Source organism: Capra hircus, chromosome 16 (genome assembly GCF_001704415.2).
Source record: "Capra hircus breed San Clemente chromosome 16, ASM170441v1, whole genome shotgun sequence".
In the NCBI taxonomy this organism is placed as follows: Eukaryota; Metazoa; Chordata; class Mammalia; order Artiodactyla; family Bovidae; genus Capra; species Capra hircus.
Window position 1 is genome coordinate 48,058,484 of NC_030823.1, and position 21,800 is coordinate 48,080,283.

General features: G+C 59.3%; 1 protein-coding gene across 2 annotated transcripts in view; it reads left to right on the forward strand.

Annotated features, from left to right (window-relative positions):
- LOC108633228 (multiple epidermal growth factor-like domains protein 6) overlaps positions 2,596-21,800 on the forward strand; it is a 33,176-nt gene continuing 13,971 nt past the window's right edge. The window contains exons 1-4 of one of the 2 annotated variants that reach the window (XM_018060467.1): positions 2,596-2,859; positions 10,666-10,788; positions 20,010-20,135; positions 21,070-21,192. In XM_018060467.1, the coding sequence (XP_017915956.1) occupies positions 2,691-2,859; positions 10,666-10,788; positions 20,010-20,135; positions 21,070-21,192 (541 nt within the window). In that variant the 5' untranslated portion in view covers positions 2,596-2,690. The remainder of the gene's footprint in view (positions 2,860-10,665; positions 10,789-20,009; positions 20,136-21,069; positions 21,193-21,800) is intronic. The other variant, XM_018060468.1, reaches the window with a different exon arrangement.

Genomic DNA, 21,800 nt, shown 5'->3' on the forward strand with positions numbered 1-21,800 from the left:
GGCTGCGGTGGCTGGCCACCATCATGCTGTGCCCAGCCTAGTGGGGATGGAGGCCCAGAGCCATCGAACCCCCACCCCGGGTCCTTTAGGGAGGTGCTGCCTGAGCTCATCACGTCACTAGTTGTCTTGGGCTCAGCTGGGCTGCGGGGGAGACAGCTCTGCCTCCTAGAACTGGGTTCTGCTTAGAGCGGGCACTCAGGTCCTCACTGAGGGAAAGGAGTGAGGGAGTGAGGGCTGAAGGGAAGGAGGGACAGGCCAGCTTTAGGGGAAGCAGAGTTGGCAGTGGTGGCTCTGGGAGAGCGGGCTGGGGAACTTTGCAGAGAAGGCCCCTTGGGATTGGCACTCAACAGATGCGTAGGAGCTCGCTGTTTGCAGGTCGGAGGAAGAGTGTGCATCTTGGCTGCTGTGGAAGCTGGGGTGCTGGGAGGGCCAGGCCACCCATGAGGGATGGAAGAGGCAAGGTCTGGAGCCAGCGTCTCCCGGAAGTGCTGTGCCCAGGGTCCACGTGGAGAGCCCTTGGGTGGCCTGAGCTGAGGGAGCCCAGCACTGAGTTCTGGCCGAGAGTCTGGGGCCCTGTGGTGGGAGGGCAGTGAGAGAGCAGAAGCACCGCAGGTGCTCTGCCTCCTGCTGGGCCGCTGCCCGCCCCCCAACCACTCAGAACCCACTGGGCAACCCCGACGGAGCCACTGGGTACCTGCAGAGGCCATGTCTCCAGGAGCCTGGAGGAGGGCGCCCAAGGAAGGCAGGATTTAGGTCAGACCTGATCCCTGTTGGTGGTCCCCTTTGTCCTGTGTGACCCTGGGCAGGTCATTTATCCCCTGGATAAAGACTACGAGAACGTCCAGGACCCTGTGTGCAAAGGGCAGGGCCTAGGTGGGCACCTGGCTGGAGGATTCCCTTCTGGGCAGAATGAGGGTTTAATTATAGGTGCGTCTGGGAGGCACAGACCTGCTTCAAAAGGGGACCATGAGACAGTGAGGAAAGAGCTCCGCTGGAAGTCGCCAGAGTCGGTGGCATGCAGTGGAGCAACTAAGCCTGAGTGCCACAGCTACTGAAGCCCGTGTGCCTAGAGCATACGCTCTGCAACACGAGAAGACACTGCAGGAAGAAGCCCTCGCTCTGCAACGAAGATCCAGCCCAACCACAAATGTTTTATAATTAAAAAAGGAGTTCGGTTACCAGGTCTGCATGCCAGACCCCCCTGCCAGGCTGAGCAGCACGATGCTTGGCAGTGTCTGGAGCAGAGTGTCTGAGGCCCCGCACCTGTGTCCATCACCCCCTGCTCCCTGCAGCCTGACTGGTGGCTGCACAGGGACCCTCAGGTTTTTGTTAGTGTTGTTGGGAGCGAATGAGATACATGTTGCAGTGATAAACAGAGCTGGCGCATTGTGGGAGGCACTGTTCAAATGGCCACGGGGCAGTGTGTCCACCTGGGAGATGTGTGCTCCCTACATTGACAGGCTGGGATCCACAGGCTGCAGTGCTACCCCGGGGGTGGTGGGGAGAAGCTTACCCCCAAGGCTGGGGCAGACAGGTAGGCAGGTCTGTTTCTGCACTGCCTGGCACCTGGCGGGCAGGTGGTGGGGGGAGACAGTGGGATGAGTTGGCTTCTGGGCAGCAGACAGGACCAGACAAGGCGAGACAGTGCCTTTCTCCACAAGCTTGAGGTTGCCCCTTTGAACCCTGCCCACAGGTGGGCTGTGAAGAATGACAGCCAGCAGTTTCTGGATAGGGCTGGGGTCAGGCAGGGCGCCATAGGTGAGCCATTGGGGATCAGCAAAGCCTACACGAGATGGGGGGCTGGGGGCCCAGCCTTCGTCAGGCCTGAATGCACAGGTCTCTCGAGTGCACAGCCAGTGTGACGCCACCACCCCTGAGCAGAGCTGCCTGACACATCTGGGACCACAGGCTGTGCCCAGCAGTCTGGGGTTGGAGGAGTGTCCATGATTCGGCAGCCTCACCCCTGGGGCTCACTGTCCCTGCAGGCTCGGACCCTCCCCATCCGCAGGTACTGGCCCTGGACCAGTGGAGAGATGAGGGACACAGGGCTGGGGGCCTGGGGGAGCCTTCACCCCCAAGACATCCACTACCGTGGTGTGGCCTCGAAGTGCGCCGGTTCCCCACTCTCCGCAACCTCCATCGAGCTGCCTCTGCGGAGCCCCGGGGCCTTGCCAGGGTGGCCTCCATCCACCTCTGTATTGCGTGTTTTCTTTAGCTTGTTGGCTCAGGCATCCTGCCTGTGGGAGCGCCCGTGTGTATCGATGTGCCCATGCAGGTCCGTGCAGGACTCTGGGTGTCTTGTGTACGTCTTGCACACGTGGGTCTGCTTGTGCACGTGTCTGCGTGAAGGTGGCTGCTCTTGTGAATGGGTCTGGGTGTGTGCCGGTTGCGTGAGCGCGCGCGTAGGAATGTGCGGAGCGGGTGGGCGGGCGGCACGGAGGGGGGCCCGTGCTCTTTCTGAGAATCGGGGGCGGGGCGGCGGGGCGGGCGGGGCCGGGCGGGGCGGGGCGGGGCGGGGCCTGGCTGCGGCGAGGATTTGGCCCTTACCTGCGGGGGGCGGAGGGAAAGCGGAGAACAGAAAGGCGAGGGGCGGGGCGCGCCCGACCAGAGCCGCTCCAGCGGCGCCGGGCGGAGCGGAGCGGGGAGACCCGAGTGCGCGCTGCCCGGAGCCGGGAGGGAGCGGATGGGCCATGGAGGCGCCGTGGAGGCGCGGCGGGCTGGCGGCTCTCTGGTACCTCGGGCTGCTGGCGAGCCTGGCGCGCGTCGCGGGCACGCACTACCGCTACCTGTGGAGGGGCTGCTACCCGTGCCATCTGGGCCAGGCTGGCTACCCCGTGAACGCCGGCGACCCGAGGCCAGGTGGGAGCGGCGGACTCTGCGCGGGGCGGGCTGGATGCGCTCTGTCCCGCGTGAGCTGCCTTTGTTTCCTCCTTCACAGTTTGCACCCCGAGAGGCTGATGCCGTGGTTGGAGGGAGCGGGGTTGGGGCAGACGGGGAGGCAGCCGCTGCCTCTGGGACAGGCCCCGTGTGCTCTGAGTCGTCGGACGTTCCCGACCCGTCTCTGGCCTGGCTGCGTGGGCTGCTGACAGCATTTCAGCCTCTCGACCAGAGGGAGGAGAAAAGTACAGCATCTGTGTTTGCCGGTGGGCGCCTGGGCCGCACTTCCCCAGCAGCTCTGAGGGTTAAGCAGCAGGCGTAGGGCAGGCCCAAGAGAGAGGCCTTGGGGTCTTGGAGTAGAGTTTCCCTTTCCAGGGTCCCCAGAGCCTTGGCCCCTTGGGGGCTGTGTGTGGATGTGGCAGATGCTGTCCTGTTACCCCGCCCCCCAAGGCTGGGGAGATGTAGTCAGCCCCGTGAGCGGCAGGGTCAGCTGGGAGGACCCCAGCAGCCCTTGGGAAGCAGCTGCACCCCTGTCCCGGGTCCATCCTGCCTCTCCCATGCTGGTACCCACGCTGGGCCAGCCTCCTGCAGGAAGCTCCTGAGTGTCCGTGGGGTTCCATGGAGTTTGGAGTCTGGTAACCTCAGGAATGTGACGAGGGGTGTGGTGTGCTGTGAGTCATCGCCTGCGATGCTTGGACACCTGGCGTGGGGCAAGGCTGCGTCTCCCCGCACCAAGGACCCTGAAGCCCCTGGTGCAATTGCTGCCCCTGGGCTGCAGCCGTCTGTGCGGTAGGAGCAGGCAGGTCCAGAGCGGGGCTATTAGAGCAGGGCCAGGATCGGGCTCCCCTCCACGGCCTCCCAGGCCCCTGAGTGTGGCTCTGTGCAGGGCATCTGATCTCTGTGGAGACACGTATCCTGCTCAGCTGTCCTCCGGGCCAGTCCGTGCTGCTCTCCACTGGAGGACACACAGAGCTCTGAGCAGCAGGGCTGGTCTGTGACAAAGTCCGCTGTCTCCCCTGGCTTTCTCACTTGTCCTCTGGGGCCAGACCCCATCCCCACAGGGTAGGCAGCCCTCTCCCTGGGTGACTCAGTCCAGGCTGGCACTGTCACTCCACCACTGGTGGCACTAAATGCTGAGGGCCTGGGGCTGAGCAGGAGCGGGCAGGGCTGAGCAGGAGCGGGCAGGGCTGGGCTTAGGGAGTCAGGTGTCCCGGCTCTGTTCTGAGAACTGATGGGCATGTGAAGGGGCCAAGAGAGGGCCTGTGGGTGATGGGATGGGCTGTCCGGGCCGAGGACCCTGCGTCATGTTTGGGGGAAGCAGGACAACAAAGTTGGTACGTGCTGAGCGGACCTTTCTGGCGGGATCCCAGGCGCTCAGGTTTTCCTGTAAGTGTGGCTGAGGTTTCAGAATGGGCTCATCTGGGGTGGTTTCTGCAGGGGCTGTGTACTCCTGGGTTCCCATCAGTGTGGCGATGGACCCTCAGAGGCACCATCGCCCAGCAAGTCCCATAGGCTCCCAGGGGAATGGCCCTGAGTGCCAGCGTGTGACCCATCCCCAGGCTGCGCTTCCCTACTCACATGTCTCAGCTGAGGGGAGCAGTGAGACCCCAGAGACTGTCCTGCTGAACCCCAACCTGCCTGCTCCCAGCGACCAGATGGTGCAGCCTGGGGCTGTCCTGAGGCTTTGGAGCCCTTGGTGCGGGTGGGAGCGGCTCTGTCTGGAAGGAGCAGGCTTCATCCCCTGATGCTCCGAGGGGAGGATGGCAGAGGAGGACGCCTACAAGCTCCGTTTCAGCTGGGGGTGCTACACTGCCTTGGGGACTGGGCCCCCTCCATGCTGTCTGGGTGGGCTTTCCGTGTGCCCTCTGGCGTGGAGAGCAGCACAGACTGGCCCAGAGGACGACTGAGCAAGGCCCATGTCTCTTAGGGGAACAGATGACTTGCGGTAGTTTCAGGGTCCAGGGGGCCAGTGCTCAGCTGGGGTCGCCAGGTGGAGGCAGTGTGTGGCATGGAGTCGAGGGCAGCCTGCAGCCTGGGACCCAGGGGAGTGCCCCCAGCCCCCTTCCCTCCCCCACCCCTGCCGAGACCACAGCGGCCCTCTCCTCTGGTGTCAGGATGCCGGGCTGGCCAGAGTGGTCTTTTGGGAACCTGGATTTCCAGGTCGGGTTGTCTGAGCCTCTGTGACACTGGAGAGGCTGTAGATGGTTATTCCCTCTGTATTCAGTTATTGTGGCTTCTGGGACATGGTATCCTAAGCTGATGGCTGAAAACCACCCAGGTCTCTGGTACCTTAGAGTTCCGAGGTTGGAAGGCTGAGAAGGGCTAACATGAAGGTACTGGCAGGGCTGGTCCCTCCTGGAGGCTCTGAGGAAGCATTTGCTTTCCCACATGTCCAGGTTCTAAAGGCACCCGGACTCCTTGGCTGTGGCCCCTCCTCCACCTTCAAAGCCAGCAGTGCAGCGTCTTTTTTTGTTGTTGTTTTAGATATTAAATTTTTTATGGACGTATAGTTGACTTACAATGTTCAGGTGTACAGCGAAGTAATGTGTGTGCTCAGTCGTGTCTGACTCTTTGCCACCCCCTGGCTCTTCTGTCCTGGGATTTCTCAGGCTGGCTAGAATGCTAGAGTGGCTTGCCATTCCTTTCACCAGGGGTTCAGTTACACGGACACACACACACACACACACACACACGTGGCTTCCCGGGTGGCTCAGTGGTAAAGAATCTGCCTGCTAATGCAGTAGACACAGGAGATGTGGGTTCATTACCCGGGTGGAGAAGATCCTCCAGAGTAGGACATGGCGCCCCACTCCAGTATTCTTTGCCTGAAAAATCCCATGGACAGAGGAGCCTGTCGGGCTGCAGTCCATGAGGTCACAAAGAGTTGGCCACATTTAACTACTGAACGCATATACACATATATGCTATTTTTAAGATTCTTTTCTACTATAGGTTGTTACAAGATATTGAGTATAGTTCCCCATGCTAGACAGTGGGTCCTTGTTATCTGTGTTCTATGCGGGAATGTGTATGTTAATTCCAAACTCCTAATTTATCTCTCCCACCCTTTCCCATTTGGTCACCATGAGTTTATTTTTGCCTCTGTGAGTCTGTTTCTGTTTTGTAAATAAGCTCAGATGTATTTTTTTTTTTCAGATTCCATGTATAAGTGATATCAGATGGTATTTGTCTTTCTCTATCTGACTTATTTCACTTAGTATGACCATTTCTAGGTCCATCCACGTTGCTGCAAATGGCATTGTTTCCTTTTATTTTATTTTTCTTATAGCTGAGTAGGATTCCATTCTAAGGGATTCCTGCCCGCAGTAGTAGATATGATGGTCATCTGAGTTAAATTCACCCATTCCAGTCCATTTTAGTTCCCTGATTCCTAGAATGTCGTTAACTCTTGCCATCTCCTGTTTGACCACTTCCAATTTGCCTTGATTCATGGACCTGACATTCCAGGTTCCTATGCAATATTGCTCTTTACAGCATTGTACCTTGCTCCTATCACCAGTCACATCCACCACTGGGTATTGTTTTTGCTTTGGCTCCATCCCTTCATTCTTTCTGGAGTTATTTCTCCACTGATCTCCAGTAGCATATTGGGTACCTACTGACCTGGCGAGTTCCTCTTTCAGTATCCTATCATTTTGCCTTTTCATACTGTTCATGGGGTTCTTAAAGCAAGAATACTGAAGTGGTTTGCCATTCCCTTCTCCAGTGGATCACATTGTGTCTGACCTCTCCACCACGCCTGGCCGTCTTGGGTGGCCCCACAGGGCATGGCTTAATTTCATTGAGTTAGACAAGACTGTGGTCCTACTGTGATTAGATTGACTAGTTTTCTGTGATTATGGTTTCAGTGTGTCTGCCCACTGATGCCCTCTTGCAACACCTATCGTCTTACTTGGGTTTCTCTTACCTTGGACGTAGGATATCTCTTCACGGCTGCTCCAGCAAAGTGCAGCCGTTGCTCCTTACCTTGGACGAGGGGTATCTCCTCACCACTGGCCCTCCCAACCTTGAATATGAAATAGCTCCTCTAGCCCCTCTGGCGCCCTCACAGCCACCGCTCCTTGGACGTAGGGTCGCTCCTCCCTGCCACTGTGCCTGGCCTCGGGCGGGGGTAGCTCCTCTCGGCTGTGGAAAACTCTGAAAGAGATGGGAATACCAGAGCACCTGACCTGCCTCTTGACAAACCTATATGCAGGTCAGGAAACAACAGTTAGAACTGGACATGGAACAACAGACTGGTTCCAAATAGGAAAAGGAGTACATCAAGGCTGGGTATTGTCACCCTGCTTATTTAACTTCTATGCAGAGTACATCATGAGAAACGCTGGGCTGGAAGAAGCACAAGCTGGAATCAAGATTGCCGGGAGAAATATCAATAACCTCAGATATGCAGATGACACCACCCTAATGGCAGAAAGTGAAGAGGAACTAAAAAGCCTCTAGATGAAAGTGAAAGAGGAGAGTGAAAAAGTTGGCCTAAAGCTCAACATTCAGAAAACAAAGATCATGGCATCTGGTCCCATCACTTCATGGGAAATAGATGGGGAAACAGTGGAAACAGTGTCAGACTTTATTTTTTGGGGCTCCAAAATCACTGAAGATGGTGACTGCAGCCATGAAATTAAAAGACGCTTACTCCTTGGAAGAAAAGTTATGACCAACCTAGATATTATATTCAAAAGCAGAGACATTACTTTGCCAACAAAGGTCCATCTGTTCAAGGCCATGGTTTTTCCAATGGTCATGTATGGATGTGAGAGTTGGACTTGAAGAAAGCTGATGGATGTGAGAGTTGGACTGTGAAGAAAGCTGAGCTCCGAAGAATTGATGCTTTTGACACTGTGGTGTTGGAGAAGACTCTTGAGAGTCCCTTGGACTGCAAAGAGATCCAGCCAGTCCATTCTGAAGATTTCTTTGGAGGGAATGATGCTGAAGCTGAAACTCCAGTACTTTGGCCATCTTGTGTGAAGAGTTGACTCATTGGAAAAGACTCTGATGCTGGGAGGGATTGGGGGCAGGAGGAGAAGGGGACGACAGAAGATGAGATGGCTGGATGGCATCACTGACTCGATGGACATGAGTCTGAGTGGACTCCGGGGAGTTGGATGGACAGGGAGGCCCGGCGTGCTGCGATTCATGGGGTCACAAAGAGTTGGACACGACTGAGCGACTGAACTGAACTGAACTGAGGATTCCATTGTATGGAGCCCTCCTCCCTCGCTTACTTGTGTGATGACCTTGGACTCACCTGAAAGCTCCAGGATAATCTCTCATCTCACCTGCAAAGTCCCTTTTGTTGTGTAAGGCTCCAGGATTACGATGATCTCATCCTCTTTTCGGGGTTTGAGGGCCCGTTATTCAGCTGACCACACCCTCCTTAAGAACTGAGCCTGGGCTCCTCGGGTCACGGAATGACTGCAGTCGCAGTCACAAGGTCGTCACTGGGTCTGGGCTCCAGGTCATGGGTGGTGGCTCAGAGCAGCTCTAACCTCCCACCAGGTGGGCCCCCTGGGAGTGGGGCCAGCTAGGTTTCGGTCACTCAGTCCTGCCTTGCTTTCTGAGTAAGCTGTTTCAGTAGAGGGGCCTCGATCTCAGAGCTGGAGGGACCCCAGCAGGAGGTCATCTGCCTGCCTACCCGTAAGCCGGGAGGTGGAGGGGGAGGCCTTGAGCTGTGCCACTGGGTCCAGGTAATCTGGACAGGCTGACAGCAAACGATGGGCACTGGGAAGCCTGGCTGGGCCTCATGGCCCCCTGCCTGTGCTGCTGATGACGGTCACTGTAGCGGGCAGGGCAGCTTTGGAGGTGAGAAGGGCTCCTAGGTGCCAAGGGGCTGGTCTGGCAGGATTTAGGCAGGAGCCTGGGGACACCTCTCGGGTCTAAACGTCCCGTCCTTGCCACAGGAGGGCGCTGAGAGTGTGGTCACATGGGTGGGGGTGGAGGGGGGCCAGCCGTCAGCGCTGCCCCTGAAGGAGCCCTGCTGATGACGGGCTTACCTGCCCCACCTCCCCCACCAGCTGTCCCAGACTACCCATCAGTTTGGTGTCTCTGTGGCCCCGGGGCTGCTGGCTCCCTGCACATCCCCTCAAGGACGGGGCCTCTTGTATGGGCTCTCCCCCTCAGCCAGGTACCTGAGGGCTCGAGAGTGCAGTGCCGCTGTGGTTCAGCCACTCCTCAAGGCCAGCGTCTGAGGTGACCAGCTGAGAGGTGGTTTGGGAAGCCAGTGTCCCCGTTGGTTGGTCTGCTGCACACCTGCTGCTAGGGCCAAGTCTGGAAATGACAGCCTCTCTGTCCTTCTGTCCTGCCCGGCGAGGCCACTGAGACGCACTGAGGCCCAGTCAGTGCACCCACCGTCTCAGCGCACGTGGGGCACTCAGACTCTGCTGAGCCCTTACTGTATGCGTGTGCTGTTCGCCATGCAGTCGCTTTACGTTTCAGGGACCTTGAAGGGGTCACAGAGAGAGGAGTCTGAGCTCAGAGGGGATGAGGTCTCCTTTCTGAGCCCCTTGGGTGGCGGCTGCCCAGCAGGTGTGGGTCAGCCCACGGTCCCCCCGCCACCACTCGGCTGACTCCCTCACTGGAAGGCCCTGGATCCTGATACCTCCCACTGTGCCCTGGGTCCTCTGGCCCCTGAGACTCCTTGTGGCTCCACTGGGGGCTGAAAACACTTTACCTTCAATCTTCCACCTGCTAATCATTCTGGTATCATTCCAAGGAGGACTCCCCAGGTCACCATATTTCCAAGGAGGAGTTCTCTTGGTCTCATCTCCTCTCTGAACAGCCTTGGGGCTTGAGGGGCACCCTGGGGTTCTTCCCAGGATGGTTATGGCTTGTGCATGGAGCAGAGGCCACGCCTTCTAGGGTCGTCTTGGGTCGTTCCTGGAGGGACAGGCGCATGGATGGAGTCGGGGTTTCTGTCCATGGGAGGCACGACCTGGTGGGCAGGCTCTGGGGATTCCCCAGGAGGAGCCCTGGCCCTGTGCCTTTGACACCCTGCAGAGGTGTGCTCGGGTGGCTGGGGCTTTAGGAGGGGGGCCTCGAAGGTGGGTGTTGTTAGGTAAAAAGACGATCAGGACACCAAAAAAAAAAAAAAACCCGTCTAACATGCTTTTTAATGGCGAAGAGCTACCAGGTGGGGTTCCTGGACCCGAACGAGGCAGGTCAAGGAAGTCCACGCCTGGACCATGTTAGAAGCGGCTTATATAAGTTTGTTGTGAGGGATGGTCAGGACGGGGGTTCGGATAGGTCACCAGGCCGAGGCGTCGCCGGCTGATAGGTCCTTTTGCGTGACTGGGATGGGGCGGCTTTAGCTGGCGAAGTGTGCTGTCACTGGTCCCCGAGATCTGGGAGGCTCCTTCCGTTAGGGACGTCCCCCGCCAGCGGGGGAGAGAAGGGGCGGCCCATCATGGCCCCCAGGGTCCGACCTTACAGGTGTTTTCATGGGAACGATGAGTGAGAACCGGAGGGTGTAGTCACAACGTGTAGTGTGGACCTGGGGGATCATTAAGCAGAACTAGAGGTGGCTCTTCCTCCCAGGTGGGCCCCAGGTGTTGGAGACCGGCCTGCCTTCTCTCCGCTCTGCTCCAGCAAGCATGGGTGAGGGACTTGGGACTGTGGCGGACAGCGTGGCCTGAGAAGGAGGAGTCCCGACACCTGGGCAGGGGCAATGTCCTGAGAAAAGGGGGCCGGACCTGCTCCCTGGGGCCAGCGCAGAGCGAGGCCGCCGTGTGGTTCTGTTAACCCCGGCCCCGTGTCCTCCCGCTCCCGCAGACGTGGACGAGTGCCAGGGGCACAACGGCGGCTGCCAGCACCGGTGTGTGAACACCCCAGGCTCCTACTTCTGCGAGTGCAAGCCTGGCTTCCGTCTCCACGCGGACGGCAGGACCTGCCTGGGTAAGCGTTCTCCTGGGCCAGCGTTCCTAACCTCAGCCGTAACCCCACCCTTCTGGGCATGCCCAGGTTTAGGGGGTCCCTGCCCTCCTGCACTGAGGGGCTCTAGGGGGCCTGTCTGCTCAGTGCAGCCGCCGTTACAGTGGCTCTGTCCTACCGAGCGTGGCGTGCCAAGGGACCCTCATCACACATCGTGGGCCCTTGCCAGAACCACTCCTGTGAGGTCCCCGGCACTCAGGTGGTGAAAGAACATGTCCTGGGCCCGGGGCTCTACGCTGAGGCTGGCCCCTGGGTCCCTGGGCACTGTGACCTGGGCTGAGCACCCTCAGTGGTCACAGCCGAGTCTGGCCGGGGTGCCAAGGCCACTTCCCAGGGGACTCCTGCAGTGGGGAGGAGCCCTGGGCCGCTGTCCCCTCCAGGGCCCTCTGCTGCAAAGGCTGCGGGTGTCCGTCTGCAGGGATGCAGCTCCGGCTGTGCTGCCGCAAGTGGGGAGACTTGGTGCCTGCTGGTTGGTGGTGGGGGTGCCCTGCATGGGGCGGGGGCAGTGTAGGGCTGCTCTTGGTCTGCAGAGCTGGGTTTCCCAGGCTCAGGCTCCCCCATCCATCTTGGAGAGCCTGGGGGTGGGGGTGTGACAGGCAGGGATGTGGTATTAGGGTATTAGGGTATTAGGGATGAGGTAGGGTATTAGCCCTTACTTCCTCTGTGGGGTCTTTGTCTGTGGAGGATGGGCTCAATGAGGGCGCCTGGGGCCACTGATGGTTGGCTCCAAGGAGAGAAGGGGAGCTCACTGGGCAGAGCGTAGAGTCCAGGAGTCTGGCAGTGACCGGTGGCCATCCACTGCCCTCACGCCCCCACCCCCGAATCCCGGCTGCTCTGGACACAGGTGTCGCAGGCATGGCTGCCCCTCCCTGCTGGCCACTTTGTCTGGCAGGCTGTGTGGGGGTTGTTCTTTGGGGGCTGGGCCGGTGGTCACCTTCCCTGGCCAGGGCTCTCTCCCTGGCTGTGGCATGGAGCCCCTTCTTTCCATCCTGGAGACCCAGAGCGGGCCCGGGTGGGCTCTGAGCAGCCTCCTTCCTGCACGCCTCACTGCTATGTGGCAGGGCGGCCCGCCAGCCCTGGGGGGCCCTCCCGGGCAGACAAGCTCACATGTCCGGGCCGCCACTCAGGGAGCGAGGCTGCTGCCCTGTAAAGTTTCAGAGCTGGAAAGTGGAAACAGATGCAGGAATGTTGTGATGCGCTTCAGGACAAATGCAACGGGGTGCAGCCTGGCTGCTGGTCCCCGGGTCCCCTGTATTTTCCCTTTCTCTGGGGCAGGTTCCCCTTGGAGAAGGGCATCCCTGGGGGCTGGTCCAGGGTGGGCTGGGCTGGGACGCCCTCCTGTCTCCCTGGATCCCCCTAGTCCACCCGATAGTGGTCTTCACTGAGCTGCCAGAATGGGTAAACAGCACGCAAAGGGGAGGGTGCCTGTCAGGGCTTTGGGAGGATTGTGGCAGTCTCTAACAGTGGCCTTGAGCTGCTGGCTTCGGGCAGCCCAGGAGGAATACCCCGCTCTTGGAGGGGGATAGCCTCCTTCGGGCAGCCCAGGAGGAAATCCTTGCTCCTGGTCCCCTAGCCCAGCCCAGCCCATCACCATGCTGGAGCCCTTCCCTGGGAGACGCCTGGGCTCGGGGCTCCCGAAGTCTCCATCTGTGGTGTTTGCTTACATCATCAACTCAAAGGACATGAGTTTGAACAAACTCCAGGAGATGGTGAAGGATGGGGAAGCCTGATGTGCTGCAGTCCCTGGGGCTGTGAAGAGTTGGACAAGATTGAGCGACTGAAAACCAGTAACAACACTGGTCTTCTAAAGATCTGATGCCAGGACCCCCAGTGTGGTCTGCATAGCCTGGTATGAGGCTGCTGGGACATTACCACCCCCTCTGCCTACCACTGTCAACTCTGTACCCCCAGATTGTATGGTCCCCAGGACCTCAGGGGGTCTGCAGCTCTCCTGGGTGCTTGTGCTCACCTCCTGGCCACCCACCTCCTGGCTGCTCCTGGCAAAGGGGGCAGGTGAAATACCCACATTCTGAGACTTCCAGTCACAGCGGGAAATACACGCTGCGTCCCCTGCACACACTCACACTCACGCACACCTGTGGGCAGATTCTGAGTGTCTGAAATTCTTGGGAGCTGACACCTGCAGGCCAACCCCCAGGTCTCTTGGGAGTAGTGTGGGTTTGTCAGCCCAGGTCTGTTGGGGGCTGCCTTCCCTGTGGGCTGGCTGGGCTTTGCTGTAAAGTTTCCAGAGCAAATAGGGGTCTCCTGGGGACTTTCTCCCAGGCAGAGCAGGAAGCAGTTGCTCTAGGGGCACCCTGCCCTTCTCCCTGAAGGGCCCCTTTGGGTTGTGGAGGGACCCTCCCCGGTAGCAGAGCACCTGACCTACGGCCCTAGGATGGGTAGGGCGGCCGAGCACCAGATGAGGGGGTCCAGGTGGGGCCCGGTGAAGGGCACTGCCTGGCCCCTGCCAGGCTGCTGGAAGTCCCTGCTGCTTTGCTGAGAGGTGTGGGCCCTCCCCGCTTCTCCAGGGCTCCCAGGGAACAGGGTATGGGGAGGAGCTGGTGACCTTGTCTGAGGTTCACAGTGGGGGCACCCTCTGGGCCCAGCCCCCACTAGGGTCTCAGCAGACATTGATGGGAAGATCAGTGTAGGACGGGGCCCCTCCCCAGTGATCCCCTCCCCCACGCAGGCCAGCTGCAGGCGGACTGCACAGCTGGAGCACAGCTGCCCTGGACCCCCTCCCTGGGGCCTGCTGGGATCCTCTGGGCGACGGGAGAGGTGCTCTGAGCTCTCCTGGGACTGGCGGGGCAGGCAGGGGGCAGGTCCGGGCACCTCCCCCTTCAGCAGCTTGGAATGAGGGTTATGGAAATGCTAGAGGGTGAGAGTAAAGAAGGTGCCCACAGGGATGTGACAGGCCTTCCTCCACACAGGGTGGGAAGGCCCTCCGTGCTGGGAGCTCTCAGGTTGGTGTGCATCATGGCACCCAGGGATCTGGGAAGTCTTCAAAGGTGGTTTTGCTTAACGGGAGCCTTGAAACAGACAAGGGGAGACTTGAAACACTCTTTCAAGTTGCTTTAGAGGCAGGGAGAAGACAGAAAGCACAGTCTTCCTGTACCCCTACTTTGTAAAAGGCCCCTTGCAAATAACATGCAAAAAGTTTCCATTTTTAAAGTGAAGATTTGCAGGAAGGATCTTACCATCAGCCTCAAAGCCCCTGAGTGCCTCACGTGTGACCTTGGCTGCTGTTGTCCAGCCTGGCCCCAGGAGAAAGAAGCAGAAACAGCCTGGTGTCCTGGGTGCTCCAGCTCCAGGGAGCCCCCTGGGTTTGTCCCCACCCCCGCCCCAGCAGGCTCTGGGGTGGGAAGAGGTGGGCAGAGAGAGGCCGAGGGCTGGTCCATCCTGCTTCTCACCCTCCAGGATGAGGAGCTGGCCCCTGTCCTTCCCCAAACTGTGGGAAATGGAGCTGCAGAGGGCTGTGCTGGGCGGCGAGCCTGGTGGAGCCTGCACTTTTCTGTGCCACACAGTGCGCCCAGGCAGACCCATGGAGACTGCTCCCGGTCTTTGGGAAACCCTCCTCCTCCGGGCTAGGGTGACTCCTGGATCCTGGCCTTGAATGTCCCCCATGGTGAGCAGCACACCCCGTCTGAGGGGCCATGATGTCACTGTCAACGAGTAGAGGGGCCCCTGTGACACCCAGGGGCCAGCCCCTGGGGAGAGGCAGGTCCCCTCCTCTCGGCTTCAGGCCTGTTGGGTCTTTTGGATGGACACTGTGGGGAGGATTCTGCTGTCAGCCTGCACCCCTGGTGGTCTGGAGTCAGATGGCCCCCACTGCAAGAGCCCCTGGAGGAGGAAAAGGGAACCCTCTTCAGTATTCTTGTTTGGAGAGTCCTGTGGACAGAGGACCTGAAAGGCTACAGTCCATGGGGCTGCAAAGAGTCGGACGCAACTGAGCAACTGGGTGCACACACGGTGCCCACAGTATGGGGAGGGTCTTCCTGCACCCCACCTGCCTTTGGGTTCTCCCTCAGGGATGCCAAGTGGCCTCGGGGCAGATGCTTCCCCAGACCTGGGTCTGCCCGGTGAGGGGACAGCAAGGTGTCTGCACAGGGTCCCACAGCCTGCTGTCCCCTGACTCCTTGGCAGGAGGCCGCCAGGGTCCCAGAGGCTTCGTTGGCAAAGCCACAAGCATCAGAGGGGTGGAGACTGCTAGGCTCTTTGGCAGAGTTCATCCCTGCAAACCATAGACGCAGTTCTGGGCACGTTTTCAAGTCAACTCCAGGCCCGAACCAGGCTGCAGTTTCTGAAAGTGCCTTCCCAGCCCCAAGGGGCCGCTGAGTCTGAACGGGGAGCAAGAAGGGCCACCCTGCCCGAGGCCATCCTGGGAGGTCCAGGCCCTGTATCTGCAGGCTCCCAGTGCCCAGGGTGGGGGCAGGAGGGTCGCACCCTGACCTGGGGAAGCCAGGGCAGTGACAGACCCTGGGCTGGATGCAGAGACCCTGTGGGGAAGCAGGAGCAGACTGGGGCCTCAGGGGGTGAGAGGTTAGAGTCAGAGAGTTGATGAGGGCAGAACCTAGCAGGGAGCACAGTGTGGGAGTGGGGAGAGGTGTGAGAGTGCGGATGACCTTGGAATGTGTACCGGGAGCTGCAGAACCCGGGTCCTCACCTGTGAGTGCGTGTCCTGAGGTGGGCGGGCACTGGGCAGGGCAGCTGCAGGGCCTGAGTCCAGGCTTTGCTGCTTTCTCTGGCCGGACCAGAAGAGCGTGGGTGCTGGATGGTGCAGTCTGTGATGTGGGTGCCGGTGGGTGGGAGAGAGCGTGGCCTGTGGGTGGGAGTGGCTGAATCCATGCTGCAGGGGAACCATGCCCCACCCCTCCAGGCAGTGTGGAGGCCCCAGCAGAGGGTCGGGGATGGGGCAGGATGCATAAGGCCCGGCTGTAGGCAAACTGAGCTGCCAAGGGGTACCCGGCGGGCCAAGCCCACGTGAGTCTCCCCCGCTGGCTGAGCTGGTGGGCCACCCCTTTCCAGTCCTGCCATCCTGGCCCTGCGGCCAACAGAGGGCTTCCTAGAAGTATGGTCTGTACGTGGCTGCTGACCTCACGTGGTGTGAGGCTCTTGGGACCTGCAAGCCAAGCCAGTCTGAGGGCAGTCATTATGAACCCATGAAGCTGCCATCCAGCCTGCTCCGATCCACCGGCTGGGGTTGGAGGCTGGAGCACAGTGGGCTGGTGAGCTCAGCATGCTGCCAACAGGCTTGTCCTAACTCCAGCAGCCTGCCAGGCACAGCCCCTTGAATGACCAGCTCGGGCATGCCAGCGTGCTGGTGTCCCAGGCCAGGGCCTTGCCAGGGGAGCCGCCTTGCAGGTCAACTGTTCAGAGCCCTACCTGCACCTCCACAGCGCTCACACACACCTAATGCTGGGCTCCAGGTGGTACCACCTGCATCTTCAGCAGTGGCGAGCCAACCAGCATGGATGGAGTAGATCCTCCTCCCCCTAGGACATCTAGAAGGGCATTTCCTCACACCTGGCTCTGGGCTGGAGCGACCCCTGCTGGCGAAAGACGGAGTTGTAGCCTGCACCGTTAGAACCCGCGGCTTCCCTGGTGGCTCAGATGGTAAAGAATCAGCTTGCAATGTGGGAGACATGGGTTTGATCCCTTGGTCTTAAAAATCCCTTGGAGGAGGAAATGGCAACTCACTCCGGCATTCTTGCCTGGAGAATCCCATGGATGGAGGAGCCCGGCGGGCTACAGTCCATGGGGTCACAGAGTCAGATGTGACTGAATGACTGACGCTTTCACTTTCAGTTTCTGTTAGAACCTGCGAGTCCCCTGGTTCTGGTGCTTGCAAACTGGGAAGTGAAGGGGCAATAGTCGGCTCAGGCTGCCCTAACCAGTGCACCGACTGGGCGGCTTAGACACGGAAGTTTGTCTTCTCACTGTTCTGGAGGCTGACAGTTCTCACTCATGGTCCCAGCCAATCCAGTGCCTGATGAGAACATTCTTCCTGCTGTCTCCTCATGTGGCCATGGGGACAGAGACAGAGAGAGACTTTATGTCTTTTCCATTTCTTTTTTTTTTTTAAGCTCCTTCTCATATTAGAGAAAGGGAGGCCTTTATTGTTAACAAATACTTTTATTTTTTTGGCTGCAACAATACTGAGGTAGGTTGCCATTTTCTATCCAGGGGATTTTCCCAATCTTTGGATCAAATTCAGGTCTCCTGCATTGCAGGGAGATTCTTTACTGTATGAGCCACCAGGGAAGCCAAAAAATATTTTTAGTTTAATTTTTCAGGCTGAAAGGCATGTGGGATCTTAGTTCCCTGATCAGTATCAAACCCATGTCCCCTGAATTGGATGCCTGGAGTCTTAATCACTGGACCACCAGGGAAGTCCTTATATCTTTTCTTTAAAGACACAAATTCTGTTGGATCAGGGCCCCACCCTTATGACTTCATTTAACCTGAATTATTGTTGTCCAGTCACCAAGTCATGTCCGACCAATGGACTGCAGCACGCCAGGCTTCCCTTTCCTTCACTATCTCCCTGAGTTTGCTCAAATTCATGTCCATTGAGTTAGTGATGCCATCCAACCATCTCATCCTCTGCCACCCGCTTCTCCTGCCCTCAGTCTTTCCCAGCACCAAGGTCTTTTCCAATGAGTTGTCTCTTTGCATCAGGTGGTCAAAGTATTGGAGCTTCAGCTTCAGCATTAATCCTTCCAATGAATATTCGGAGTTTATTTCCTCTAGGATTGACTGGTTTGATCTCCTTGCTGTCCAAGGGACTCTCAAGAGTCTTCTCCAACACCACAGTTCATTATTTCACTTCCAAATATGGTCACATTGATGGTTGAATTTTAGAAGTGCACGTGTGAATTACAGGGGTACACAAATATTGGTCCCCTTAGGGGCTGTGGAACCCCCTCGCTCCTGTGTTCTGACAAGCTTGCAGCTTCAGCCCTGAGCCTGGTCCATTCGGGCATGGAGCAATGGTGTGTGGACTCCACGGCTATGACTCACAGTGACCTGAGGGCCTGGAAGCTTTATCCCCAGCTCTAGGCACTGGGCATGCAGAGGCTGGCCCTCCCCTGAGCAACACAGCCCAGCGTCTGAGAAAAACTACCTTGCTCAGCTTTCCGGGAATCCTGGGCACAGGACGTGCAAGATGATGATGTGGGACTTGGCTCCCTCGAGTGCAGCACCGCTTGGGGGCATCTGGAACGTTAGGACTTGTGCAGCAGAGCAAGAGACTCGGGCCGGTGTTGGGGAGGCTCAAGCCTGCATGGGGAGCTGGACACCTCCATGGCCCACCACCTGCCTGGGATTTCTCCCCTGGTGGGCTCCTGTGGGCCCAGTACCAGGTCACCCCTGGGCCCGTCTCGGGGGTCCTGCCATAGCTCTGTGGGACGTCCTTGCAGCTGCAGTGTCTGCCCAGCTGTTCCCCTGGCCCTCTCTCCGTGTGCCTGCCCGGCGCTGCCAGGAGGGGTTTCTGGTTCTTGTTTTGAGCTCTGAGCAGAGATGCAGTTGGTGCTGTAAACACAGACAGTGCCCCAGGAATGGGCCAGCTCAAGCCATGCTTCGAAGCCTCTGGAATTGATGCCAGTGGGTTAAGCAGAGCTGTTTCAGGGGAGGAAGGCGGGGCCTTGGGGGTCAGCGCAGAATTGGGTGTGGGTGGCTGCAGAAGGGGCCTAGAGGCTGACTGGGACCGGAGACGTGGCCATCCTGCTTGCCTCCGTCTGACCCTGGTCTTGGGTCTCTGCTGCTCCCCCTCGACACATGGCAAAGGCAGATGTGGCCAGGAGACAGAGCCCGCACTGCGCCCCGGGTGTTCACCCCACCCCAAGAGCAGGGCTGGCTCGGCCCCGGGGGTACCCTCAGCTCCAGTTCCTTCCCCACACACTCCTCGTGGGGAACCAGCAGGATGGCGAGTGCTGGGTTTTGGCTTTTGGGAGCATACTTGCTTTGAAGGAAGCCTTGTTCTTGGCAGACGCTGTGGGCCTGGCCACTCTGAGCCCTGAGGCTGTTCACTTGCTGTGCGTGCAGACGTGGCTGCTCCCGGCTCCATGGGCCTCAGTGTTGGGGTGGGTCGCTCCTGGACCCCAGACCCACTGACAGTGAATAGCCTCTCCAGCCTCGGGCCCTGAGGCCCCCCTGAAGTCTGTGATGACAGCACAGGTGGCGTCTGGGGGTGAGTCCCTGTCCCCCACTGGTCGCAGTGTTTAGTTCCAGCACTCAGGCTTGCTCTGCCCCAGGCCCGCTGGGCAGTGATCTGCACCTCCCCGTGGTGCATTCTTGAAGCTTCACTGCAGAGCTGGGGACCTGTCCCTCCCTGCCCACAAGGCCACTACCAGCAACTTGGTGGAGCTACCAGAGGCCAGGTGTCTTCCCTGGGTGCCCAGTAGCCTCAACACATCCACACAGGACATAGGCACCCACTTGGCTAGCCTGACCCATAAGAGCCTTGTTCTAGGTGGGCCTGAGCAGTAACACCTGGACCCCTGGCATCCTAGGACTGGGATGGGGGTCCCTGGCTCTGGCCTCACCAAGTGCTGTCCCCACAGCTGCTCAGAGGGGTGGGGTCTGGGTGAGGTCAGGTGGGGGTGAGGCCCCACCTGGGGTGGGCGGGTGCTGCAGTGCTCCAACAGGAGCATTGTGGCTAGGCCCGCAGGTCGTAGTGGCTGTCCGTGGAGGCCCACGCCTGCCCCTCTGCCCTGGCCTGATGACCAACAGTGGAGTGTCTGGGTCTTCCCCATCCCCTGCTGGCCTCCTGTTCCTCCAGGGAGCCTCCCAGCCTGCTGGACCCTGAGCCCCGAATGCCCTGACCCTCAGCAGGGCCTGGTGTTTTGTGCTCTGTGCCCGGGGTTGGGGAGGGGGCTGGGCTTCCATTGGGTGCTCCGCAGTGCCTCCTTACACTCAGTCCTGGGGCAAGCTGGGCCAGAGGACCCAGATTCGGATCATGGCCCTGTGTGTCCCGTTTGTGGGCTGAGAAACAAAGCCAGGCCTTCGACCTGGACAGGAGCTGTGTTGCCCTCTCAAAGCCCCTGCTTCTGGGACGCAGACAGGAAGGAGGGAGGGGCTCAGAGGTGCCAGAAGTTTCCTGCAGGAGGTGCTCCGAGCCTGCCTGGGGTGGAGCCCTTTGGTCGAGCCGTCCTCCTGGGGTGACCTGACTCCTCTCGGGTCCCCAGCCATCAACTCCTGCACCGTGGGCAATGGTGGCTGCCAGCACAACTGCGTCCAGCTCACAGTGACCCAGCACCGCTGCCAATGCCGGCCTGAGTTCCAGCTCCAGGAGGATGGCAGGCGCTGCGTCCGTGAGTGTCCCAGGGGTGAAGGCAGGGGATCAGGGCTGGCCTTCCACTGGGACCCCCGGCCCGTTCTCCATGCTCCCTCAGATCTGCCTGGGGATCATGCAGCCCAAGTCCCTCCCTGCTTGGCCAGTGGTGTTGCAGGAGGGTCTGAGGGGTCTGGTCCATGTCGTCGCCCTTGGTGGACCTGTGATCACACTGGAGGCTCCTTGGCTGCGGAGAGTGATGGGGCGTCATCTAGCCCCCCTGGGCCCTGGGGAGGAAGCCTGTCAGGCTGTGCTCTGGGATCTCACCTCTTTGGGGGCAGGAAGCTCAGGATGGGGGTACCGGGATGAAGAGGAAAGGCATCCTGTATTGTCTCAGTTCTGAGGCCTGCCCTGGCCTCGGCATGGGCATGCAGGCCCCAGCCCTGGCCCTTCGGCAGAGGAGACTGCCAGGTTGCTGTCTGGCTCCTTGCCCTGGGGTCCCAGGGCTGTGGGTCACGGAAGGGGGCCTCTGCTGACAGAGAAGGTGGAGCAGGCCCAGGAGACCCCTGAGAAGTGGGAAGGGATGGGTGCAGGGCTGGTGCTGAGGGAGTCCCTCCCGCCCTACCTGGTCTTACAGGTCCTGGGGGATCAGGACTGAGTGTGGGCAAGCGGTGGGGCAGGGTGGCATGAGTTCATGAGGCTGGGGCTCTGACAAAAAGAGAGGTGGGGAGCTGGCCATGTGCCCACTGCCTGACCAGGGCGGGCCTGGCCGGTGCCCTCTGTCTTCTCTGGAGGAGTCTGGGAGTGCCTGGGGCTCCCCTGACCCCTAGTCCACGTCCCAGCCTGTCAAGACAGAGCAGGAGGGGTGAGAGCTTTAGGTGGGGGCTCACCAGAGGCCCTGGGGTGGGGACCCCAAACCTGCTGAATCCTCCGCGTCTGCCCTTTGCCCCCATCCCTCCTGGCCATGACTGCAGGGAGAAACCCGTGCGCGGACAGGAACGGCGGCTGCATGCACAGGTGCCGGGCGCTCCGGGGCCTTGCCCACTGTGAGTGCCACGCAGGCTACCAGCTGGCAGTGGACCGCAAGGCCTGCGAAGGTAAGATGCCCTCCCTGTGCTAGGGCCAGTCCAGGGGTCACCTCCCTGCATCCCCCTTCAGGGGCCTGTGTGTGTGGGGCCAGTTCCTGTGTCGTCACTCTAGACTGACCTGGGATGATACAGGGTCATCTCTAGGACTGGGGTTGGGGAGGCAGGATGGAGGGTGGGAGATGGAGAGGAGGGGCGGGAGCTCAAGGAACTGCTTCCAAAGAGAGTCCCGTATCTGCAGGAAGACAGTTCTCAGGGTGCCTTGTTAGTTTTAAATATTGCTCTTAGGTGTTAGCTAAGCAGTACCTGCTTGTTAGGGCTTTCCTGGTGGCTCAGTGGTGAAGAACTCACCTGCCGAGCAGAGGATGCAGGTTTGATCTCTGGGTTGGGAAGATCCCCTGGAGAAGGAAATTGCAATCCATTCCAGTATTCTTGCCTGGAGAATCCCATGGACAGAGGAGCCTGGAGGGCTACAGTCCATGGGGTCGCAAGAGTCAGACAGAACTTAGCGACTAAACAACAACCTGCTTATTAGAGAAAGGGTCATTACTGTGACCCGAGTGACATCCCTGAACCAGTTTCCAGGTTGTCTCTAGGCTTGTTGGTTAATGGGTGCATAG